Genomic DNA, 25712 nt, shown 5'->3' on the forward strand with positions numbered 1-25712 from the left:
GGACGGAGTATTTATTAACAGCAGTTTTTATTTTTGGCAATAAAGAGCACAACATAATCTCCTCCATGCGCCATCGTGCTGCGCGCTGAGCCAGCAGCCCCCCCTCCAGGCCCCGGCGGGCGCTCCGGCAGGCCCTTGCCTCTGGTGGTCGCTCCCTGCTCAGCTCCGAGCTGAGCTGGCTGTGGCCACCTCCTTGGCTCCGGGCCTCTGCTGGAGGGGCCTCCAGCTTCATCCTCCTCCTGCCACAACTTTGAACAGTGGTTATTTACATCAGGGTAACAAGGTCTGTTCCCACAAATCAGAACCCTAAGTATTTAAGGGAAAAAAAAAACACTAAAAAAACACAACGGAAGGTTTGATGTGGATAGAGAGAGATAGCCCTTCTGCCCATTGTCAATAAATACCAGCACTAGAAAATCAATTGCTTTAATTGCATCTCAGCAGGGAGCCTCAGCACCATGTGGGGAGGAAGTGGGAGGGCTGGTTTCTGAGTACTTTCTGGCCAGAGGGTGGCCAGCCAGAGAGGGGCCTCTGTCCTCTCTCCGCAGGGGCACTGCCAGCCCGGGTCAGCGACGGGGGGGCCGCAGGGACTCCCCACAGCAGTCCCGTCGGCCCCCCCTCCTGGCCTGGCCGCGTCCCCCGGCCGAGGTCACCAGCTCTCCTGCGCACAGGGGTCTTCTCGGCCTACAAAGCGGGAAGGAGCCCGGGCAGAAACTCGTCTTCAAACCAGCTTTTCACTGAGGTGTCGGCCGGATGTCAGCAAGTGGCCGGGTGGGAGTTCGGATCCTTCCTGCGCCACTGGGCCCAGAGGAACTGAGAGGCCACCTGCTGCCTTAGCCCTTGGGTCCCAGGAAGAGCCTGCCAGCAGCACCAGCCTTGAGTTCTGATTGTCTGCCTCTGGCCCCGGCAGCTCAGCGGGTCCTGGCAGCTCAGCGGGAGGCTGTGCCACGGAGCACGTTCAGAACCAGCCGCGGTGGCGGCGGCCTGGTCATGGGATTCGAAAGTGGACGTGGCGGCAGGGAGGGACGGGGGAATCTCATTAATACAGGACGTGTCATAAGCCGTATATATTAAAATCACGAACAGGAAATAGTCCCACGGTAGCTCTAGCCGCTCGCACATGCTCGGGCCGTGTGGCCAGCCCTCTGCCTCGGTCCGGCTCCTGCGTGGGGGCGAGGAAGGGGCAGCGGCTCCCCTTCTCCAGGCGCGTGGCCAGCAGCCGCCCCCTCCCCGCGGCTGTCCTCGGTGCGCGGCGGGCAGCCCCGCAGTCGGTGGTGCGCACCAGCCCGCCGTCACTGGGCGGGGGTCCTGGCCTCGCCGCCGTCCCCCTGGCTGGGCTTTGGCTTGAGCAGGATGAATCTGTCGAGGAGGTCCGTTTCCGAGCTGGCCTGGGCCGCCCCGTACCCCTCACCTGTGGACACAGGGGCGGGCTCAGGGCTTGGGTCCAGGCCGGAGGGTCCCTGCCCAGGAGGCCTCGTCTTCCGCGGGGACTCACCGCCACAGCTGGAGGCCTCGGCGATGTTCTGGGAGCCCGTGATGTGGTGCCAGTAGGCACTGCGGGGCAGCATGGTCGTGGGCGTGCAGGGGTAGGAGTAGTGTTCCGTGCCCTTGTTTAGCAGCTGCGGGCCAGGAAAAGGGGGTCCCTCCCGTTAGCCCTGGGGACAGCGGCTTGCCCGCCAGCAGCCAGCCCAGGACCCTGCCTGCCTCTCCTGTGGGCACCCTAAGGGGAGACCCCCTGGCACATCCAGGTACTCGGCCTGCCCGCCCTCCAGCCTCCCCTGCACCCTGGGCCGGGACCCCCGCTGCCTCACCCTCACATTCTTCTCCATCTCCAGCAGGACCCGCTTGTGCTGCTCGGCGATGGCCAGGGTGGCGCTGTGGACCCGCTGGTAGATCTGCTCCCCTTCCTGCGTCTGGAAGGTGTAGAGCCCTTCCCCAGCGTCACACATCCTGGCGGGACAGTGGCATGGGAGGCGAGGTGGCGGGGACCCCGTGGCACCCACACGTGAGCTTGATCGGGTGGTACATGAGTTCTCCTGGGCCCTGGGCCCTCTGGGACACAGGCAGGCTGCTGCCCCCTGGCTCAAACATTCTTGAACATTCTGCGCCGTCCCTGGGGTGGTCTAAACGCTCTGCAGGAATGAGCCCCATTCCTTTTCTCCCCTCCCCCCTGCTCTGCACACGATTCGTTTCCTCGTTTCTAGGGGTTTTCTCGAGCCACCGTGCAGTGAGGAAACGGGCCTACAGAGGGTAAGGAACTCCGAGGTCACACGGAGGATCACACAGAATCCAAGCCTAGGCACGCCGGCCCCGAGGTCACGCTGTGGAACCCAGTCCGCCCCACGGTTCCATGGAGTGAGGTCCTCTCTCGTCCCCTACGCGACAGAGGAGGAAACGGAGGCTCGGGCCCACAACCCCAGAGCTGGTGTCGGTGCCAGCGTTGGATCTAAGCCCCGAGAGTCTGACTTCGGTACTAAGCTGTCTCACGTGGGCTTCCACGGGGATGTTACGTTCCCTTGGGGGTTGCTACACCAGTGAGCGACTTCCGCTCCCAGCACAGGGCCTGACCCGCAGTGGAGGGCGGCTGCCGCCATGATCGCGGGGGGGCGGGGCAGGAGCCGGGGGGCCGGAGGGTCCTACCGGCCGGCCTCGAAGGTGAAGCGCGTGGCGTCCCGGCCGTAGCGGCGCAGGGAACAGAGGGGCCAGGAGACCAGCTTCGCGCGGGGGTTGTGGATGTCCCAGAGGTAGATGTTCTCGTGGGTGATCTGCAGCTTGCACTCGCCGTACACGTCCAGGTTGGGGCAGGGTAACAGGAAGACGTTGAAGCGATCTGGAGGCGAGAGGAGGAGTGGGCCGGAGCTTTCCGTGCAGGGCCCCCCCCCCGCCCCCCCCCCGTGCCCGCCTCCCCACCCACCGCCAGGCCTCACCTGTCTGCTCACACTGCACCCCCGGGGCCAGGAGGTCCGGCTCTCCCAGGCTGATGTCGTTGAGCCGCGACCCCAGACACTCCACAGACAGGGTCTTGTACCACTCCTCCGCCTCCAGCTCTAGGGAAACGGGGCCTCGTCACGCTGCAGGCTCAGGGTCTCCCCCGAGCCCACCCCATCTTCTCAGCCTGAGCTATCCCACCCTGGGAGGCAGATTCGGCCTGTCTACCCCTCATCCTGGGGCCTGCTCACTCACAGACACCCCGACCCGCCTACCAGCCAGAGCTAGCCCTGCTCTGCCTCCTCCAGCTGATCTGCTGAGCCCCGGCGGGCCCCCGGGGAGGCTGGCGGGAGGTCTGCAGCCCCAGGTCCTCACCGGAGTCGCAGGTGAAGGTGCGGGCCGAGTCGTCCGTGAAGATGATGGCCACCGCCTGCCTCTTGGTCTCCTTGGGGAGTCGTGTGACACACTTGACGTTACTGATCTCGGTCACCTGCAGCAGCATCCACAGGGGACTCAGCCAGATGGGAGCCCCTCTCTCCGCACCACCCCCCCCTCCCCCCCGCCGTTCTGCCTCCCCCCCAGCAGGGTGCTCTCGGACCCACTGCTTACAGGTCAGGGGAGCTAGGGCCCGGGCCCCTCACCTTGGGGCAGCCTCGGAGGCACACGGACTTCTCATCCGGGTACTTCTCCAGCCGCTGGGGCCCCTTGCTGGAGGACTTCCGGAACACCAGCCAGCACCTGCGGTAGATCTGAGGGGCCAGAGGACAAGGACCGGGGGATCAGACTTCCCCATTCCCACCCAACGTGGCCCTGCAGTGACGTCTGCCTGCCACAGGGGGCAGTGCCGCACAGCCGTCCCGGAGGCCCCAGCCCAGAGAAAACCTGGGGACGGCGGACACCAGCAGGACAGCCCCTGGGGGAGAGGCAGTTATTTCTTGGCCGCTCGGAAAGGCTCGTCCACAGGTGCACGCCATTGCTGTGAGCTGGGCTCGCAGTGCACAGTGCCCCTGGAACCACACAGGTTTGTCCGCTTACACATGGATGCCCCCTCTCCCCCTCCCCCCATAAACACACAGCCCATGTATGTGTGGTTGGGAACCGGTGCAGAGGCCCGCCTGGAGGCATGGTCCTTGGCCACGTTACGTAAGGGACTTGAGCATCCGTGGATTCGGTATCCGTGGGGACCCTGGAACCAATCTCCTGGGACAGAAGCCAGTGTGTTTATAGAGTGCCTCTCACTGGTGCTTTTGGTATGAGCGCTCCACACAGTTATTCGGGGTCACTCTTGAGGTTGGTTCTGTTATCTCCACGTTGTAAATAAGGAAACGTGAGGCACCAAAAGGTAACGTCACGGCTGGTAAACGGCAGTGAGCCTGGAACACAGGCTGTCTAGCCCCGGGGCCAGAACCCGGAGCCCACGGCACCCCGAGCGCTGCCCAGGCTCCGGCAGCACCGGCCACAGCGGCAGGGGTCCCGGGGTGGGGCTCAGCCCCGTGTCCACCGCCAGCCTGCACATCGCCCTCTCCCTCCAGGAGCTTCCACTCACACACTTCTTCCTTCTCTAACCAGCCTGGGGAGGAGGGGGCAGGGACAGCGGCCGGTTCCAGCTGGGAAACCAGAGGATCTCAAGGTCTAGGAACCCAGTGCCTTCCCCATCCAGGTTCCCAACTGCCAGTGACCCTGTGCCCAGGAGCCGGGGGGGGGGGGGGCGGGGGGCCACGACGGGAGAGGACCAGCCTCGAGGGCTACAGGGCAAATTGGCTCAGACAACGTGAGGGGTGGCCCTCGCCACCCACCCGGCTGTGCCTCTTCCTTCCATGGCCCCTCCCTCGCAGCTCGGGCTCTCTTAGGGTCCGGAGTCTGGCTAGAATGCCCCTCTTTCCGCGGGCACTCCAGCAGCCTACAGACCCACTCCCCAGAAACCTCTGGTCTCCTCTCACTGGCATAGCCCCAAGCCCCTGCCCCTCCCCAGCCCTGTTCTGCCACCACACAGGCCCCAGGCCTTTGTCAGGCAGAGTCCCAAGGTACAGGGGACCAGACAGCCCCTGTCCCATGATCCCGGCTCAGCCCCGGGCCCATCTACCTAAACCACAGCCGGCCCCCTGTGCACAAACACCGTTTTATTCCCGGCATCCTCTCGCACATCCTGGCAGCCTCGTTAACAGCTGTGAATGGCCGTATGACCGGACTCTGAATGAATGGATGGGTGGATGGGTGGATGGATGCATGCATGACCCAGTTATGCCCTGCCAGGCTGGGCTCCGTGCAGCCCGCAGCGTCAGGGGCAAGAGGCCTGGGGGGCCTGAGCACCCTGGTTGCCTGGTTACAGGGACACACACACACACACACACACACACAGCCCCAGGGAGCCACTGCGCTCAGGAGCCCTCCTTCCCCACTTCTCGCAGGTCTTTGATCAGCTCTTCAGAAAGCCCGCACGCCCGGAGGCCTGGAGGAAGGCCCTGGCAGGCAGGGGGCTCCTCATCTCTGCCAGCCCCTCCCCCTGCCCCTCGGAGCGGAGGCCATCATGGCTGTCCTGAGGGGTGGCTGCAGTCCCTCAGATCAGATCGCCGAGGGGGGAGACCCCAGCTGGGGCCTAGCCATGTCCCAGCTCCCAACCCCTCTTCCCCTGGCTGAGCCCAGCTTGTGAGCTTTATCCTGAAGGCGCCCCAGCCCAGCGAGCGCCTGGGGACCTGCCGGGTCTGGGCCCACAGGGAGGAGGAGCCACACTAGGACCTGAGCCCCTACCCACTAGGCTTCCCACCTCGGCCGCAGGCTCTCTCTCCGTTCTGTGCTCCCCGTGGGTGCTGCCCTCTCTCAGGGTAACAGCAGTGGCTGCGAGCCGCCACACCCCCGTCTCTGGGCTGGGGCCCAGGATGGGACACAAACCCAATTCCAAGGAGGCTGCAAACGCCCGCCCACTAGCTCCGCTGCTGGACAGTCAGCCGGCCCGCAGGCAGGAGGGGGGCCCACTCCCAGGCCAGCGCTGCTGGGTCCAGCGCCCAGGCAGGGGGGCTGGTGTGCAGCCCTGCTCCTCCCCCACCCCCTCAGGCGTCTGATCCCACCCCCAACCCATCAAGGCCACCACGGGCGGGCCAGGGAGAAGGGAGGGACCAGAGGCCCAGGTAAAACACTCAACCTGGGCCACCTGTCACCAGGGCTTCCATCCTACTGGGAAGGGCAGCGGCCAGCCCCCTCCCTGGGTGGGTGGGGGTGAGGGGGGTTCAGAGGAAGAGGGGCAACTCCTGGACAGTCCCACTAAGAACATGAAGTTGGTCCCTGGGGTCCCTGCTCATGCCCTCGAGGGGGCTTCCCAGCAGGGTGTGGGAGAGGGGCCCACCCCAGTGCCCGAGGCTTGGTCTCCCCGAGCCCTCCAAGCCCACCCAAGCCCTCCGAGCCCCAGCTCGGGGCCAAACACCCAAACGCCGAGTGCCGACGAGCCACTCGGAGCCGAGGGCCCAAGTTCTCATTCACGAACCACATAAGCATCAGCCTCTGCACCCCTCACCCCAGCGCACCCCCACAGCCAGCCCCCTCCTTTCACACACTTCCTTAACGGTGAGCGCGGCCGCCGGAGATAAGCAAATGCATTCCCATACACAGAGCGGTGGGGAGCAGGAGGCACTTAAAGAAAAGAGGCCAGGGGAGGGGAGGAGAGGAGAGGAGAGGAGAGGAGAGGGGAAGTGGAGCTGGTCTGGGTGCTCACAGCCCGGCATTTCCAGCTCCTGCCCGCTGCCCTGAGGACAACTTCAACAATAGCCAGGAGCTGCGGGCACCTCAGCCCATCGGCCTGGGGCCATCGGCTTGCCACCACTGGCCCAGTGGCTGGGATGCCAGCCATCCTGCCAGGGCGGGGGCTGCAGCAGGCAGGGCCGGGCCGGGCACATGCCAGGCAGACCCCCGGCCAGAAGCCCAGAGGCAGATGCAGGACGCCGGGCTGTGGTCCCCCAGCCCGCCCGGCTCCGGGGCAAAGCCCTCCGCACCCACCCCTCCTGCGCCCGTCCCTCCCCCGCAGGCCCCGGAGGGGGCTCACCCCGAGCTTCCTGCTCTTCATCCTCACGTAGCCTTGCTTGACGATGTCGTTGAAATTGGTCGCCATGGTTTCCCCAGCTTCTCTGGCGGGGGCAGGGCCTGGCCGCGGAGGGGGGCGGTGGCAGAGGGATGCCCAGGTGGCCTCGGCTTCCGGGTGGCTCCTCCGATCACCTGTTCGAGACGCCCCTCGGGCGCTGCCCGCGGAGGCAGAGCAGGCGCCTCACCTCGCCCGCCTCAGCATTGTCCCGGCAGCTCCCTCGCCCGGCGCCCGCTGCGGATGGAAGTGACAGGGAGAGGGGGCAGTGACATCTTTCTCTTCCCGGCTGGCTCGCTCTTTTTTCCTTCCTCTTCCCACACTCCTCCCCCCCTGCCTCCCTCCCCCCTCCCCCGCCCTCCTTCCTTCCCTTCCCTCCCCACCCCTGGGCGGCAGAACCATTCAGGAAAGCCGAGGTGGAGGCGGCGGCGGGCGGCGAGGAAAATGGTCCAGCCCAGTCCCCTCCCTCCAGGCTGGGCTCGCCGTTAACCCCTTCCTGGGAGGACCGTGTGCCCGCACTGGAGGCAGGGCCTGAGGAGGAGGAGGAGGAGGAGGAGGAGGAGGAGGAGGAGGAGGAAGAGGAGGAGGAGGAGGAGGAGAGGAGGGAGGAGGAGAGGGAGGAGGAGGCGGCGGCGGCCCAGGACTACTGTCCCTCCCAGGCTCCTGTTGGAGGCCCACGGGCACCTTTCCAGAGGTGGGCATCGGGGTTCCCCAGAAGATGGCACAGAGTCTGGGGTCTGAGCAGACCCCACATCCCCTGAGGTTAAGAGCTACTTGCCTGGCCTGTCTGGGCAGACCCCACCCCTCCTCTACCTGGTTCTCCCCGCCCACAGGGCCCGCCCGCCCTGGGACTCCTCAGCAGTCCCTCTGGGTGGGAGGGCAGAGTCCAGCGGGGCGGGCCCCCAGATAAGCTGAGGAATGTGCTGGGCCTGCTGGAGGTGGCCACGGGGGAGCAGATGCCCGCTTCCTCGGGAATCAGGGCTGTGTTCACTTCCAGAGCTGCTGGGACGGAGGCTCAGGGTCTGGCCAGGCCACGCAGTGCCCCCAGGCCCGGAGCACGGGCAGGAGACCTAGCCGCCCTGCCAAGGGGTCCCTCTGGGGCGGGCCATGGGAGTGCCAGCAGGGGCCACTCAGAATCAGATAATTCAGAGAATGAAGACTCAGCACCGGCCCCGTGCATCTTACAGGCGGGAAAATAAAGCCGCTCAGAGAGGCTGAGCGCCCGGCTGGGGTCACACAGCGAACCCGGGGCACAGCCAGGGACAGACGAGAAGCTTCGGGGTGGGAGATGGGGCCAGGCCCAGGGGGGAATGTCCCGCAACCATCTCTGGCTGCTTGCCACCGCCCGAGCCCTCCCTGCCATCCAGGGCTGTGCCAGCAGCACGGCCCCCCATGTGCCAGCACTGCCGGCTGGGAAGGAGCAGCATTTCTGGGGTCCGCTGGGCCTCGGAGCTGCCAGGACAGAGCCTGGGGCGGGCATGGGTCTGCCGGCAGCCTGGCGTTAATTAATCTCCGGGAAGCCCGTCCGTGAAGTCCCTAACGAGGGAACAGATGGGGCTGCCCCGCAGGGCACACGCAGACAAGGCGGGCAACACGGGTGAGGCTCCGGGGCCTTACCCTCTGACCCCCGCGCTGGCAGCCTCTTCAGCCCACCTCAGCGCCTCCCTGCCAGCTCACTCACTGCCTCTCGCCCGGACTGGCATCCAACACCCTCCCAAATGGGATCCCCAAGGGGCCTGCTTTCCTCCTGCAGAGTCTGGTCTGGGACCGCCTTCCTGGCACTGACCCCCATCAGCCCTGCCACGCCCGGCTCTGTCGGTCAGAGATGTGTCTCCGCTGCCTGCCCCTGGGGCTGCCTTGCGCCCCCCCCCCTCCCGCCAGCAAGGACCAGCTCCACAGAGTCCCCTCCAAGATGGCAGCAGGCGGTCCCCGGCCTCAGTTTCCCCATTAGTAAAAAGTGAGGATAAGTCACCTATTTATGTTGTTGCTAATCCTCACAGGAGGATATTTTCCCATTGATTTTTTTAAAAATACATTTTATTGCCAAACCGGTGTGGCTCAGTGGATAGAGCGTCGGTCTGCGGACTGAAGGGTCCCAGGTTCGATTCCGGTCAAGGGCATGTACATTGGTTGTGGGCACATCCTCGGTAGGGGGTGTGCAGGAGGCAGCTGGTCAATGTTTCTCTCTCATCAACGTTTCTAGCTCTCTACCCCTCTCCCTTCCCCTCTGTGGAAACTCAATAAAATATATTAATATATATATATATATTTTTTTTAATTGATTTTTTACAGAGAGGAAAGGAGAGGGATAGAGAGTTAGAAACATCAATTCAATTGCCTCTTGCACACCCCCTACCAGGGATGTGTCCGCAACCAAGGTCCATGCTCTTGACTGGATTCAAACCTGGGACCCTCTAGTCCACAGGCCGATGCTCTATCCACTGAGCCGAACCGGCCAGGGCCAACCCACCTGCTTTAAACGAGAAGATAAACCCACGAGGCACCGGCCTGCCCACGGTGGAGCCAGAGCTGCTGTCCCGGAAATCAGGGCCGTGTTCACTTCCAGAGCGGCCGCCCAGCCCACGCTGCGGAGCCCCCACAGCCCAGCCGAGACCCCGGCCGGCGGGCCTCTCCTCCCGCCCCCCAGCTCCCTGCCCGGCGGCATCCCCTCAGCGACTGGCTGCCGTCTGTCCGTGGGCCCCACCGGAGCCCAGAACAGACCCACGGAAATAGCCCAGCAGAAGAGCCTGGGGGGCAAAGGGCAGGGCAAGCACAGCCACGGGGACCGGGGAGGGAGGGAGGGACGGGGAAGAGGCAACGGGCGGACCCCAGTTTGGCAGGCAATGGGATGCGGTGGGCCAGTGCGGGTTTGGAACCAGCCGGGCCCCAGAGGGAAGGCACTGCGTTAAGCTAAAGAAATGGCCACAGCCAGCCGAAACCGGTGTGGCTCAGTGGATAGAGCGTCCGCCTGCGGACTGAAAGGTCCAGGGTTCGATTCCGGTCAAGGGCACATCCCCAGTAGGGGGTGTGCAAGAGGCAGCTGGTCGATGTCTCTCTCTCATCCATGTTTCTAACTCTCTATCCCTCTCTCTTCCTCTCTGTAAAAAAAAAAAAAAAAAAAAAAAAATCAATAAAATATATTTTAAAAAGAAAGAAAGAAAGGGAGGAAGGAAGGAAGGAAGGAAGGAAGGAAGGAAGGAAGGAAGGAAGGAAGGAAGGGCCAGCCTGACTGTGGAGGCCAGGAACTGCCGTCAGGGGCCACGTCCCCTGGTCTCCGGAGCCCCCGCCGGCTCCGCCTCAGGGCCTGCAGCAGGGCCGGGTCGTGGGCCTCTGAGCACCCAGAGCAGCGAGGCAGGGCGACCAGCAGCCCCCTCACCGCTGCGGTGAGGGGGGGGGGACCGGGCCCCCGTGTCCGTCCCAGCTGCCACAGCACCACCCTGGGGCAGGGGGCTCTGTGCGCCCGGCAGAGCGAGGCCCGGGGCTCCCTCCCACCTGCCCCACAGGGCAGCCTCCCTGAGCGCCCCCTCCGAGCACCTGGGTTCTGCCCGGAGGCTTTGGCTCCAGAACAAACGCTGCTCCTGCGGTTGGCAGCCAATGACAGGGCAGGAGAGCCGCCTGCCCGGCTGGGCCTCCCGCCCGGGAGAGAGGGGATCTTATCAGGGCTCGGGGACATCCCTGCCTGGACACCCGGCTCCCGTTGTCTCCCTCACCCCCCACCCCACCCCTCCACCCCACCCCCGTGGGCAGGATTCTCACCAGCACCGGGGAGAGTGTGATTTCTATCAGACCCAGGAGGGGTTCCCCCGCCCGCCTCCCCCCTACCCCCCTGCCCCCCGCTCCCCGGCCCCTCCTCTGCAAATTCCCACCAGGAACCCCCATCTGAAACACTGCAGGCCTCACCCAAGGCGGGTGGCAAAGAGATCAAACACCCATCTGGGCAGAGGAGCCACGGGGCGGGGGCCATGTGACCGGTCCTGTTCCTGGGCCTTAGAGGAGAAAAGGGGTGCCGTCTCCGCACCCCCAGGGCCGCTCTGCTCTGCTCTCCCCCAGCCCCCGCCCACCCCACCCTGTCTCCCCCTGCTCAGCACACCTGGCCTTCCTTCTTCTTTATTCTTATTGATTTCAGAGAGGAAGGGAGGGGAAAGGGAGAGAGAAATATCATTGATGAGAGAGGATCATTGGTCGCTGCCTCCTGCAAGCCTTCCCCCCACCACCACCTCCCCTCACCAACTAGGAATCAAGCCTGCCATCCGGCATTGTGCCCTTGCCCGGAACTGAACCTGGGACCCTTCAGTCCGCAGGCCGATGCTCTATCCTTTGAGCCAGACCGGCTAGGGCCCTGGCCTTCCTTCTTTCTCCACCTGCCCACGCAGACCCCTGCTGCTGCTCCCTCCGACGGCCCCACGTTCCCTCTGCCACTTCAGGGCTCCCCCCAAAGGGGGCCTCTCCAGAGAGGCAGAACGCCCTCCGAGGTCCGCTCCCCGATGCTCGGCCTGGCTCTGTCTGGTTAACGGCTCCAGCCCAGCACCTCGCTCGGACGTGCCTAGCGCAGAGTGGGAGCTGGGTATTTGGGGACCGAAAGCATGCTTCTCCCCAGGACTTGTCCTCCTCACCCTTCCGCCTGCCACCCCCTGGCCGGACCCGGCTCAGCGCCCACAGGTGTAACTTCCAGGGGGCGTGAGCTGTGGCAGGCCCCCCCCCCTCCCGGGATCCCAGGGCCTCCCGGCGCCCATGGTCATGGCCGGCACACTGGTTCCTGCAGAAGCAGCAGGCACCAGACCCGCAGCTGGTCCAGCGCCGCTGCTGGGGGAGGAACCGCTGCCACCCTGTGGCCAGGCCTGGCCGGAGCCCTGCCCACCCTCCAGCAGGGAGGTGGTGAGGTCACGCCCAGCCCTGCGGTCCTGCCGGAGGGGAGGGCTGGGAGTAGCCAGCTTCCAGGCACAGAGAGGCCAGCGGCTGGCCAGGAGGGGGCACAGCTCTGGGGGGCAGGAATGGCTGGCACGGGAGCCGTCTCCCTCTGGAAGGAGCAGGCAGAGCACCCGTGGGAGCAGGCCCAGCCCCCAGGGGCTGCCGTGGTCCCGCCGGCCCCCCACAGCCCCGGACTGCCAGACCCTCCCCCCAAACCCTCCACTGCAGCGTCCTGGCAGCTGCGGCCGGGGACAGGCCGGGCACGGAGGCCCGGCTCTGCTCACACCGCCCAGGTGCCGACTCCGCTCCTGCCCCTCTGCAGGGACAGAAAGCACTGGACTGGGGGAGAAGGTGGACAGGAGCGCCCAGGGCCAGGGGAGGAAGTTCAAGGGCTGCAGGCAGCTGGCCACGAGCCTAAGTTGTAGAGGGCAGTGGGGGCAGGTGAGGGTGGGCAGTGGGGACAGCTGGGGGTGGGGCAGGCAGGGGTGGGCAGTGGGGGTGGGGACAGGTGGGGGTGGGCAGTGGGGGCATGTGGGGAGAGGGCAGGTGGGGCTGGGCAGTGGGGCAAGTGGGATAGAGAAAACTCTCTTGGGACTTGGGGGAGCTGAGAGAACAGGAAAGTGGGGTGCAGAAAGTGGGGGCTGCCTGGGCTGGGTTATGCCCCTGGGGCACGGCAGACCTGGGGGCAGGGAGAGAGCAGAGGGTTCTGGGCTACTGGGATGGGGTAGGGGTGAGGTCTGGCCAAACCCGGGCCTTCTGCAGAAACGGGGCTCGGGAAGTTTCTGGGGCCTGGGCAGACTTTGGGGGAGCAGGTCCCTGAGCTCCGCGCCCTCTGCCTCCCAGTAGGAAGGGCTCCGGGGCTTGGGGAGTTCTCAGGTTGGAGTCGGGGCTTGGCCTAGGGCTGCCCTCCCCGCCTCGCGCCCTGGTTACCTGGGAGCGCGGCCCGGACCCGGGGTGTTTGCAGGGCGTCACGGCGGGGCCGGCGGTGGCGGTGGCGGCGGGGCGACGGCGCCGGGCTCCGGGCGGAGACGGCAGGAGGCGCGGCCGGCCGGCTGGACTGCGGGGGACCTGGGTGCCTCCCCCTGCGCCCCGCCCCCCGGCGCCGGCCCCGCCCCTCCAGGTCCCGGCCCCGCCCCTTCAGGTCCCGGCCCCGCCCCTCCCGGCCCCGGTCACGCCCCTCATGGCGCCCGCCCCCGCCCCACCACACCCCCGCCGTATTCCTCCGAGCCGATGGGCACTCGCCGCCGGCTCTCTCTCACCCCCTCCCCCCGCGCCTCCGGGACCCTCACATCGCCCTCGGCACCGGGCTCAACCCCCCCACCCCTCTCTGGGCTCCAAATCCCGATCTCACATGCCTCTCAGCCCCTGGAAGCTGAACATCAGCTCCCTGGCCCCCAATTTCCTCTCCCAGCCTCTCTAGGAATCGCACCCCTTCCCCCATTGCTGCCCTGCCCCCTACAGGACTCCCTGGACCTCACAGCCCAGCTGCCCCAGGACCCCCAGGGTCCTCCTTAGCGCCCCATCGCGGCGCCCCCACCCCACTCACCCCTCACACACACGTAGTAGAATCAGCGCCTCCATCGGATGCCAGCTCCCCTAGAAGTGGCCAGCCCCTCCTTCCCTCCCCACCCCCAGACTTTGCCATTCCCTTTGGTCACCCCAGCCCTGGCTCACCTCACTGCCCCTCCCTCCCTGCAGGTGCCGGGCCACTGCCCAAGGGGCTCCCACCCCTCAGGCGGGATGGGGGAATGCCTGGCCCCTAGTTTCCAGCCTTCCTGCGCCCTCTCACACCCGCCTTCTCACAGCGCGGCCCTGGGCCAGCGGCCCCAGCACCTCCTGAAGCTGGTTAGAAACGCAAGCTCCTGCCCAGCCCAGACTCTGAGGGCAGCACGTTTGCCAAAGCCCAGGTGTCCCCAGGCCCCGCTCCGCTGCTCTGGACCAAACGCGCAGGACAAAACCAGCGTCCAGGGTGCTCAGAGGGACAGGCCTGGCGCTGCCAGGGTCCAGGAACCTCAGCATCACCCATGGGGTCCAGCGCCTCTGCGGCCTGGGCCTCCGCCTTGCCCAGGGCGCTGCTTCTTAGGGGGGGTGGGGGGGCTCCTTCTCTTCCCCCCACATTTCCCGGGACGGTCACTGTGACCATGAGGCGCCCCAGGGACCCCGGAGGCTTCCTGCCCTGGGCCCGAGCTCAGCAGCCCCAGACCGCCTGGGAGGAGGACATGGCCGCCCTGTCCCTGTCATCCCTGCCGCCTAAGCCGGCCTGGCTCTCGACCCCCTGACCGCCCCAGGCCTCTGCCAAACTTGACCCCGCCTGCTTTGCCTCAAACCACAGCCCATAAAGCCCAGCACTTGATCCATCAAAGAACACGGTTTCACCACCAGGAACCTCTGGAGGAATTTTGGCGATCCCAAAACACACACACACACACACACACACACACACACACCACACACACACACACCCCACACACATACCATACACACACACACACCATACACACACACACACACACACAACACACACATCACACACACAACACACACACAAATACACACACACACCACACACACACACACACACAGACACCACACACACTCACACACACCACACACACACACACACACCATACACACACACACCATACACACACACCACACACACACCACACACACACACACACACCATACACACACATACCACACACACACACAACACACACACACACACACAACACAACAAAAAACTGTTCTCAATAAAAAGTTACCTTCTCTAAAGAGGAGTTTCCCATAGACTTCTTCACTCTCTCATCCTCATATCATTGCTCAAGCCACTCTCGTCTGTCCTATAGGGACCTAAATATTTTTTTAATTAACGTTTTGAGATATTTGTAGATTCCCATGCAATTCCACGATATGATACCAAGCATGGCGGGCGGGGGGGGGGGTACATGGTGACGGGAAAATAAAAATAAACATGTAATACAGAGACATTCTGGGTGCCCCTTCTAGTCCCTCCAATGGTCACATCTTGCAAAGCTGCGAGGACAGTATCCCAGCCCAGAGACTGACATTGAAACGGTCACGATATTGAATATTTCCATCACCACAAAGTTGCCCTTTTATATCCATACCCGCTTCCCTCCCACGCGCACACCTCCTTAACCTTGGCAGCCGCCAATCTGTCCTCTATTTCTATACTTGGTACTTCGTGACATCGATTTGGTCATTGGTAACCTTCCCTCCCCCCCAACCCCCCCCCCGAAATGGTATAAAATTGAAGTCGTAGGGGGCTTAGCTCTTTTGCGCTCAGCGTAATTCTTTGGCGGTTCATCCAAAGTGCCACATGTATCGATGGTTCATTCCTTTCCCTGCCGAGTAGTGTTCCATGGGATGGACGTTCATCAGGCGTTTATTGTACACCCCTCCAAGGACATCTGGGCTTATGGACTGAGGGGTCCCGGGTCTGATTCTGGTCAAGGGCATGTATCTTGGTTGTGGGCATATCTCCAGTGGGAGGTGTGCAGGAGGCAGCTGATTGACGTTTCTTTCTCATCAGTGTTTCTAGCTCTCTATCCCTCTCCCTTCCTCTCTGTAAAAAATCAATTAAAAAATATATTTTTTAAAAAGAGAGGGGTGGGTGGGTTGATCCTTCCAACCATGACTGTAAATTTGTCCATTTCTCTGCAGATCTAACCGTTTTGTTTCACATATATTGTAGTTCTGCTGCTAAGTGAATACGCACTTAGGATTGCTATATCTTCTTGATAGATTGTCCTTTTATTATTATATACTACCCCTCTCCGTCTCTGTAATTTTCTTTCCTCTGAAGTCAAGTCACTCCTGCTTTCCCTTAGTGCTTGATTAATGCTTACATGACATATCTTTTTCCAATCTTTAATTTTTAACCTGCCTGTATCATTATATCTGAAGTGAGTCACTTGGAGATAACATACAGGGTTTACTTTTCATTTTTTTCCCCTCATATAGTTTTTTTTTTTTTTTTTTAAATATCATCCTTTTTTAACCCAATCTGCCAATATCTATCTTTTAATTGGTATATTTAGATCATTTGCAATGAATACAATTCTTGACATGACAGAGCTTCAATCTACCTCTTTTTTTTTTCTTTTCTGTTTGTTCTCTGTTTTTCATTTCTGTGTTTTCTTTTTTTTTCTGCCTTCCCGTAAGCTACCTAAACATTTCTTGAAATTCTATTTGATTTACCTATTTTGGTTTTTAGTGCATCTATTTGTATAGCTTTTTAGTGGTTGCTTGGTACTGCATTATGTCTCATAACTTATCTCAGTCTACGGCGTGATAATTTTGCCAGTTTGAGCGAAGCAGAGAAATCTTACCTCTATTTCGGTCTCTTTAACTTCCCAAATTGATCATATATCTGTCTTTAAGGTTTGCTCTCTATACATTTAGAGCCACATCAGATAGTAGGATCCCTTTTGCTTTAACTCTCGAACATAATTTAGAGAATTCAGGAGAAAGAAAGCCTATTGCATCGAACCCTGATTTTGCTTCCCATGTTCCCTCACCTCTTCTAATGCTCCACGGCTCCTTCTTGTATAGTTTCCTCTGTGTGTGGCATTTCTTTGAGTCCTTTTCTAACGAGTAAATTCTCTTGGTTTTCCTCCATCTGAAAATTCCTACATTGGCCCGTCATTCCCGAAGGACATTTTCACTGAGCCCGAAAAGAACTGCCAGCATTTTAAGGTGACTGTGTCACTTCCTCCGGCCTCCACGGTTCCTGATAAGAAGTCTGCCGTTATTGAAATGTTTCCCCCCCTCTACATAAGGTGTTATTTTTCTCTGGTTGCTTTCAGTACTCTCCTCTTTATCTTTAGTTCTCAGAAGTTTAATTATAATGTGTCTTTTAAAAAAAAATTTCCCCCATTTTTTGCCGAAACCGGTTTGGCTCAGTGGATAGAGCATCGGCCTGCGGACTGAAAGGTCCCAGGTTTGATTCCGGTCAAGGGCATGTACCTTGGTTGCAGGCACATCCCCGGTGGGGGGTGTGCAAGAGGCAGCTGATCGATGATTCTCTCTCATCGATGTTTCTGACTCTCTATCCCTCTCTCTTTCTCTCTGTGAAAAATCAATAAAATATGTTTTTTAATAAATAAATAAAAATAAAAAATAAAAAAATTCCCCATTTTTTAAATTTAAGGTGTTTATGTGTACATATTTTACCATTGCCCACCCACCCACCCCACTCCCATACATGCCCTCACCCCACAGTGTCTTGCTTCCATTGGTTATGCTTATATGCATGCACACAAGTCCTTCGGTTGATCTCTTATCTCCCCCACCTCTCCCTAACCTTCCCGCGGTCATTTGACAGTCCGTTTGAAGCTTTACTGCCTCTGTATCTATCTTTTTGTTCATCAGTTTATAATGTTCTTTATTATATATTGTGTCTTGGAGAAGCTCTCTTTGGGTTGTCTTCTTTGGAATTTATTCAACTCCTCAAATCTGTAGGTTTACATCCTCTATCAACTTGCGGGTGTGTTTGGCCATCATTTCCTGCCCTCTTTCTCCTCTTTCTCCTCTCCTTGTTCAAGGACTCTGGCGACACAAACATTAGATCTTTTGTTAGTGTCTCAGAAGAACCTGAAGATCTTGAGTCCCTGCTTCCCCTCTCCTCACCCTGCCCCCAGTCTATTTTCTCTCTGTTTTTCAAATTGGGCAGTTTCTATTGTTCCATCTTCCAGTTCACTGATTCTCTCCTCTGTCTCCTTTATTCTGCTGTGGAGGCCGCCCACTGAGCTTTCCACTTCAGTTATTGTATTTTTTCGGTTCTAAAATTTCCATTTGTTCCTCTTTATACCTCCTGTGTGTTTGCTGAGGCTATGTTTTCATTTGCGTTGGGCATATTTGTAATTGCTCACTGAAGCGTTTTTATCGTGGCTGGTTTAAACTCTTGGTCAGAAAACTCTTAACATCTCTGCCATCTCCATGTTGGAATCCATTGGTTGTTTTTTTTTGTTTTGTTTTTTTGTTTTTCTTCCATTCAATTTGAGGTCTTTCTGATTCTTGATACGAGTGGCTTTTCAAAATCTGGACATTTTCCTATCATGAGACTCCAGGTCTTTTATTATTATTATTATTATTATTATTATTATTATTATCATTATTATTATTATTATTTTACAGAGAGGAAGGGAGAGGGAGAGAGTTAAAAACATTGATGAGCCGGGACCGGTTTGGCTCAGTGGTAGAGCGTTGGCCTGCGGACTGAAAGGTCCCGGGTTCAATTCCGGGCAAGGGCATGTACCTTGGTTGCGGGCACATCCCCAGTAGGGGGTGTGCAGGAGGCAGCTGATTGATGATTCTCTCTCATCGATGTTTCTAACTCTCTATCTCTGTCTTCCTCTCTGTGAAAAATCAATAAAATATATATATATATATATATATATATATATATATATATATATATATATATAAAAAACATCGATGAGAGAGAAACATCAATCAACTGCCTCCTGTACACCCCTTACTGGGGATGTGCCCGCAACCAAGGTACATACCATTGACCGGAATCGAACCTGGGACCCTTGAGTCTGCAGGCCGATGCTTTATCCACTGAGCCAAACCAGTGAGGGCGAGACTCCAGGTCTTGTTTAAGCCTTCTGGTATTGCTCCAGCAGGGACAGGGGGGCACCACCTGGTGGGGGGTGGTGGTGGAGAGAAGTCCAGGCTTTCTATGTGGCCTCTGCTGACACCGGGTAGGGGCAGCTCATCCTTACTGGGCAGGGTGTTCTCTGCTGACTCCACAATGGGGGCGGCTTCGTTACCCACATTACTCGACTCTCCGCTAGACCTCTTCTTCATTACCGTGCTGTAACGGTAATGCCCAAGCCCCAGCCACACCAGCCACGTGGTGACTTTTGCCAGATTCCAGCAGCTCCTGTACTATTATCTGCTCACTATATTTCTTTGCATCACCTCGCATGTTTATAGGTGCCTCGAGAACAAGCTACATGCATAAAATACCTTGAGAGCACACACGACATGTGTGCTGGCTAACACTGCTTGCCCGAAAACCTCTAAGGCTTTAGTGGAAAAGGAGCTGAGCAAGTGTGAGGGAGGTGCCAAGCCCACACTACCACCTGGCTGAGGCTGTCCCTCAGAACGGGGTCGGAGGATGGAAAGAAAAGTGAGTAGGGAACCGCTTTCCCATAGTTCGCCCCGTGTCCGTGAGGACCGTCGTGTGGAGTGTGACCTGCGCCGTTCTACTGACCATGCTGGTGGCGGCGTGAGCCCGCACTTGTGATTGAACATCACAAGCAGCTATCCCAATCCCCATTTCACAGATAGAAAAACTGAGGCCGGTGAGTCCAAGAAGCTGTCCAAGAGGATGCAGCAGCCCTGCCAGGACTTGAAGAGGAGACTGCGGAGCCTCTATTTCTCAGGGCCGTGACATAACCTAGATTAGGACAGGGATCCCAGTCCTATGTCTGTCCCCCGGGGGGCCTCCTGCAAGGTCCTGACTCCCCCCACCTCCCTCCCCTGCTCTTCACAGAGCGAAGTCCCCCCGGATCTCAGGTAAAGAACTCCTGGCAACGCCACCCCATCTCATCCACCCCATCGGTGAATTCTTCTCAGTGGCTGTCGGTGAGAGGAGGTTGGCGTTGGCCAGAGCCGAGGGCCGCTCTGCCGCACGGAGCACGGAGGTCCGGGCCGGCCGGTCAGTTCCGAGGAGGCCCTGCGCTGTCTCCCTCCCCGCAGCTCATTGGTGACACAAACCAGCCTCCCATCAAAGGACTGACCAGGAGGGGGTGGACAGGAAGGAGCCGGGCCCTCCTGCTCCCTCTGCTTCCTCCGAAGGGGGCCGGGGAAGGGGAGGCTTCCGAGGGGTGAGGAGAGCCGCTCTCAGGAAGGAGGGGGCGTCCCCACCCAGCCCCTCCCCGTGCATGGCGCTCCCTGGGCCCTCTTCGTGGGCTGCTGTCCGGAGCTCAAGTGTGACAGGCGATAGGCGGACAGCAGGCCTGGCCGGTCTTCCCCAGACGGGCATGCTTGCCAGCCTGCAGCCTCCCCTCCCTCGCCGACTCACGGATTCACTCAGCAAAGCCCTGGGCACGGCTCCGTGGCCGGGCCCTGAGCACTGGGGACACGGGGGCTGACAAGTGCAAGCTGGGCCCTGGAGGAGCTCTCGGGCCGGAAAGCGACAGGCACTGGCCTCAGGACTCCGCCGCTGCAGGGGCCACTGTGGGAGGGCAGCGAGGGCCGGCCAGGCGCGGGGAGAGGCCTGGGGACCCGGCCCGTCGGGGAAGCCGGCGGAGGAGGATGTGACTCTGGAGGTGAAAGCGAATGGGAGCGGGAAGAGGGGAGGGAGAGTGTGTGAGTCAGCGGGACGGCGCGTGCCAAGGCCCTGTGGCTGCAGGGAGGGCCTGCGCCGTCAGAGAGCGCGGGAGGAGGCCCGGGCGGCCGGAGAGCAGCGGGGAGAGGGGAAGCAGCGCGCTCAGTGAGGCTGCCCAGGAAGAGACTTTAAGGCCACATTTTTTAACTGACTTTTCACAGAGAGGAAGGGAGAGGGATAGAGAGTTAGAAGCATCAACGAGAGAGAAACACCGACCAGCTGCCTCCTGCACACCCCCTACTCGGGATGTGCCCGCAACCAAGGTACATGCCCTTGACCGGAATCGAACCCGGGACCTTCCAGTCCGCAGGCCGACGCTCCATCCGCGGAGCCACACCGGTTTAGGCCTGGTCTCCTTCTTGAGAGATGGGGAGCTCATCCAGGGTTTGGTTTCAAACAGGAAATGGGAAAGAATCCAATGAGCATTTAAAAAAAAAACCAAACCCTTCAGGCTGCCCCTAGAGAATAATCGGGGGGCCTCTGGGGACTTGTGGGGAGTCAGCCGGGAAGGAAGGCCAGTCGTGCAGGAGGGAGCCGGGGGGCTGGGGCAGTGAGGGGGCTGGTGGCGGGGGCAGACCGGAGAGGGCAGGACGTCCAAGGCCCCTGGGAGCGGGAGGGTCGGGGGTAAGGAAGAAGCAAGATGGTGGCCCCGAGACACACAGTACGGCTCCGCTTCTTCCACAGGCAGCGACAGAGAGCCGAGCCCACCGCCTGCACTGCGTTCAGCTCTGACTTCTCTCTCACCCCCCTCTCCTGTCAGAAGGCCAGGCCGGCCTGCCCCTGGAGAAACGCATCCCCGTGTCGTCATCTGTGTACCCAGCCCGGCCGCTGGCCATCAGCCGGCTCCTTTCTGCCTTTGTACACAGTGGGCGAGAGGGTGGCTAAATATTTGCACCCGCACTTAAGCTCTACAGACTTCCCAGGCCCGCCTTCCGGGCCTGACCTGTCTCTACGTCAGGGGCATCTCTGCCACGGGCTCCCTGCCCCTCTGCCCTCCGAGGCGGTGCGTGGAGGGGGCAAACCGTCCCCGAGCTCGAGGGAGGTCAGAGCGTGTGCCCTCCACGCCCGCTGCCTGCTGGCCGAGGGCGCTAGGAACCCCCGGGGCACGGCAGGAGTGTGCGTCCCGTGTACATGCGTCCACTGACCCGGAGCGGCACCCGTCTAGGGGAGACCCACGGGTTTGAGGACCACCCTGCCTCCCCGGTGTCTGAGATGCCTGGAGCAGTCATCTCCCTGATTCCCCCTCTCCCCCCAACCTGCTCATCCCCTGTGCCACCCCCCCACCCCTGCATTAGGGAGGAGAGCCAGGGGCTTCTGAGCTGCGGTCCTGGGTAAGGTGGGGAGGGGAAGGTCTGGGGAGAAGGCCAGTTCTGGGTGCTGTCACCATCTCCTGAGGCAGGTCTGCACCTGGACAACAACACCCACTTATCGCCAAAACCGGTTTGGCTCAGTGGATGGAGCGTCGGCCTGTGGATTGAAAGGTCCTGGGTTCGATTCCGGTCAAGGGCATGTACCTTGGTTGCGGGCACATCCCCAATGGGAGGTGTGCAGGAGGCAGCTGATAGATGTTTCTCATCGATGTTTCTAACTCTCAGCCGTTGCCCCCTGGAGCCCATACCTCCTGCTCCTCCCAACCCCACAAAGGCTGCCCCCCGTGGCGGTGTGTGTGTGTGTGTGTGTGAGTGAGTGTGAGTATGTGTGTGAGTGTGTGAGTGTGTGTGTGTGTGTGAGTGTGTGTGTGTGTGTGTGTGTGTGTGTGTGTGTCATGCGGATCTCGGAGCCAGGGCCAGCTCCAGGGCCCCATCCCCTCCCCCGGTGCTGGGCGGCCCCCCGATGTTTGTCCCTGATGCCTCGGTTACCCTTTCTGCAGCAGCCCTCCCACTCCATCTGGGTTTGATCGTCCATAAAAAAATTAATGGTCCCGGCGAACACAGCAGCAATAACAACAGAGGAAGGCTTTTTAGACAATCAATTAAAAGCCTGGCAGAGGGATTATCTCATTGAAATATCAATTTTTAATAGAGCCGCATCTCCTGAGTTTCCTCTCAAAAATGAACTTGGCCCAGCCCGTTTGCCGGCCCTGGCGTATCCCTTCCCCTCTGTCGCCTCTGAGCGACCTGAGCCTCCGGACTGGCCTAGGGCCTGAGCGGGAGCATGGAAGGCCGTGCACTCATTTGTTCGTCCACTGGCTCTCCTTCATTCATTCGCTGAATGCCGAGTTCATTCATTCACCTGTTAGGTGGCAGGCATAGGGGCTGGAGGCGCCAAGGTGACCGCCAAGGACCACATCCTGGCCTTCAGGGGACTCCCAGGCCAGCCAGGGAGCGGGACGCCAGCACCAGCCCGGCGGATAAATCGGTAATTACACCAGGAGGAGCAGCCATCGGGAACAGTCCATGTCAAGGGACCCAGACTGAGGTTCATGGGTGTGTGACATTCAAAGCACAGAAGCCTCAGCCCCAACCGGTGTGGCTCAGTGGGTAGAGCATCGGCCTGCGGACTGAAAGGTCCCAGGTTCGATTCTGGTCAAGGGCATGTACCTTGGTTGCGGGCACATCCCCAGTGGGGGGTGTGCAGGAGGCAGCTGATCGATGTTTCTAACTCTCTATCACTCTACTTTCCTCTCTGTAAAATATCAATAAAAAATGTAAACAAACAAACACAGAAGCCTCTGGTGTAGTGGTTACCAGTGTCCGCGCTGGAGAGTGGGAAGTGGGGGTGGGGGGACCCCGGTTCCGACCTGCTTCTTAGCTGCTGAGAGACCTCGGGATGCGGCTAAGGGTCTCAGGCCTGGTCTTCTCATCTGTAAGGTAGGCTGACAGCTGTGACCACCTCCCGGGCTGTCCTGATCATCCAACGAAGTCACAGGCAGGCAGCCTGGCGTGGCATCTCTTTTCTCCCTCTGACTCCCCCGCCCCCCCTCCCCGGCTTGGCAGCTTCCTCAGTTTACCCCTCAGGGACCGGGCGATCAGATAAACGCCATCTGATAAATGTATTCTCCCCGGCCGAATTCCCAAGGGATTCTGTTACGTCCCTAACTCCAGCCGGTCTGTCAGTCACCGGGGTGGGCTGGTGGGGAGGGGAGGTGGTCCAGGAACAAAGGGGCCTTTGGTCTCCCCGTGGTACCCCCAAGCCCTGCCCCATCCTGGAATGAAGGTGCTGGGCCCCTGGGCGAGTGCTGGGGCGGAGGTTTCTGTGTTGGACGGACAGAGAGCCGGGGAGCCGAGCGTGGCTGAGGGAGGGGAGGGTCCGCACAGGTAGAGCCCGGACTAGGACCCCCTCTCCAGTGTGGCCGGTGCCCTTGGGGAGTGACCTTGACAGGTGTCCTTGCTGAGAGTGGACGAACCATACGGCTGGCTGCTGACATCTTTTCTCATCCTCCGGGCACTGTGTGACACACGGGGAAACTGAGGCCCAGGAGGCGGAGCTCCTTGCCCGGTTAGGGTAAGGTGACCAGACATCCCGATTTCTAACCATTTGTCCCGCGTCCCGCAGCGTTTTAAAAAAAGTCCCGATTTTTTCTAAATAAACGCCGCGGAACAAAATTGTTAAAAATCGGGACTGTCCCGCCAAAAGCGGGACGTCTGGTCACCTTAGGTAAGGGGGGCAGGAGGACCTGCATCAGTTAGGCTGCTCTCTCTCTCTCTCTCTTTGTTCTCATGAAGGTCAGAGGCATGAAGGACTAAGACCTCCGTTAAAGGAGACGGTGGTCGGGTGCCCTTGGAGGAGCCACTGTGCTGCCGAAATGGGCCCCCTCCTCCTACCTGCCAGGTGGGCGCGGGGTGAAAGGGCCTTGTGGGGTGGTCTGAAGGGAAGGCAGCTGAGGACAGCATTTGTCTGTCTCCACCCGCTCACTCTTCCCTCCCTCCCTCCCTCCCTCCCTCCCTCCCTCCCTCTCTCCCTTCCATGGAGACCTGCTCTGAGCCGCTCAGGCCTGGGCCGAGGACGGTCGCCGAGAACCCGTGGCCTTTGCCCTTGGCCCTGGCGTGCACTGGCCAGTCTCTCTCCTCTCTGGGCCTGGGCGTCCCCACCTTCTCTTTGTCCACCTCCCGGGTCAGTGCGATGATGACAGTGAAATGCACCACCGGTTTGGATCAGTGGATAGACGGTTGGCCTGCGGACTGAAGGGTCCCGGGTTCGATTCCAGTCAAAGGCATGTACCTTGGTTTCGGGCACATCCCCAGTTCGGGGTGTGCAGGAGGCAGCTGATCGATGTTTCTCTCTATCCCTCTCTCTTCCTCTCTGTAAAAAAGTCAATAAATTATATTAAAAAAAAAAGAAAAAAAGAAAAAAAGAAGAGGGGACCTGGGCTCTGAGGGCTCTGCTCCTTTCGGGGGAGTCTCAGGGCCCCGGGGGCGGGACCCCTGCCCTCAGAGCTGGAGGTCTGGGGGCCGGCGATGAGCCACGAGGTCACTGCAGAGCCACCGCCCAGCCTGACCCTGCGCTGGCCCAGGGCAGGCACCAGGCGGTGGTGGGAACGCCGGCCCCAGCCGGCGGGGAAGAGAGAGATGCCGTGGCTGGGGGCTGTGCGCTGGATCCTCGATCAGTAGGGACCTGAGACCCAGGCACTTGGACGTGCTTAACAGGGAATCTGGAGCGCCACCGCCGGATGTGGAGGAGGCTGTGTCTGCCGGGCGGGGGGAGCCTGGGCGCGTTCCTCGCTGGGGGAGGGGCGGCCAGGATGCTCCTCTGACGTGGGGGAAGCCTGGGAAGTGGGAGAACCGGAGGAGGCCTGGTGTTTACAGCTCCTGGGCCCCCTCCCCAGGGCCAGGGGGGGTCTGAGCACCATGGAGAGCACCCCCAGTGCCTGTGGGCCTCCAGGCCCGGGCGGCTTTCCAGGGATCTCTACCCCCCCCCCCCCACTCTCTGGGGAGGTGCCCGCCTGGGGCCTGGGAGGCAGCTGGCATCACTGAACCCTGCAATTAGCAGCGGAGGAGGCTGGGTGGTGGTGGTGGTGGTGGCAGAGCATGCGGGGGGTGGGGGGGGTTGGCAGCTACAGCTGGTGCTGCCTCAGCCTCGGGGTGGGGGGGGACGGGGACTCACTCTCTGCCCCAGAGCAGAGGGGTGCCAGGGTGGCGGTGGGTGCCCAGGCCCAGGGCTCTGAGGCCTTGGGCAGGGACACAGAGCACAGGGAGAGCCAGAGAAATGACACTGACAGGAAGGCCATGTGATTGGATGTGGGTCTGGACAAGCCCGTCGCTTCTGTTCCCATTTTACAGATCAGGAAACAAAGGCCCAGGGAGGCAGGGGCTTGCTAGAAAGCACACAGCCAATCAGGAAGCAGCTGGGCCTAGAAGCCAGGCTTGGCGGCAGGGCTGGGGAGCAAGGGGCTGGCTCTGGGGTACGGACTTGAGGCAGGGAACCCCAGGGTCTGCCGCAAACACCACCTTGGCTGCAGAGCGGGGAAGGACGAGCCTTCAGAGCGGATCCCAGGGCCCTGAG

General features: G+C 60.6%; 1 protein-coding gene across 4 annotated transcripts; it reads right to left on the reverse strand.

Annotated features, from left to right (window-relative positions):
* Positions 1-10: 10 nt before the first annotated feature.
* Positions 11-12965, reverse strand: DOK4 (docking protein 4). Of its 4 annotated transcripts, none has more exons than XM_084861291.1 (8): positions 12833-12965; positions 6962-7231; positions 3570-3677; positions 3304-3418; positions 2928-3047; positions 2641-2830; positions 1812-1950; positions 11-1619 (listed from the first exon to the last, which is right to left on the reverse strand). In XM_084861291.1, the coding sequence occupies exons 2-8, from the start codon at positions 7025-7027 to the stop codon at positions 1293-1295; spliced, it is 1065 nt and encodes a 354-aa protein (XP_084717417.1). In that variant the 5' UTR covers positions 7028-7231; positions 12833-12965; the 3' UTR covers positions 11-1292. The 4 variants fall into 4 exon arrangements, with proteins under 4 accessions (XP_084717417.1, XP_084717418.1, XP_084717419.1 ...); XM_084861292.1 differs by lacking the exon at positions 12833-12965 and adding an exon at positions 7808-7851; XM_084861293.1 differs by lacking the exon at positions 12833-12965 and having other exon boundaries at positions 11-1411; positions 1496-1619; positions 6962-7321.
* Positions 12966-25712: the final 12747 nt, after the last annotated feature.

The sequence above is a fragment of the Pipistrellus hanaki genome (assembly GCF_964339955.1).
Source record: "Pipistrellus hanaki genome assembly, chromosome: 15".
Taxonomy (NCBI): Eukaryota; Metazoa; Chordata; class Mammalia; order Chiroptera; family Vespertilionidae; genus Pipistrellus; species Pipistrellus hanaki.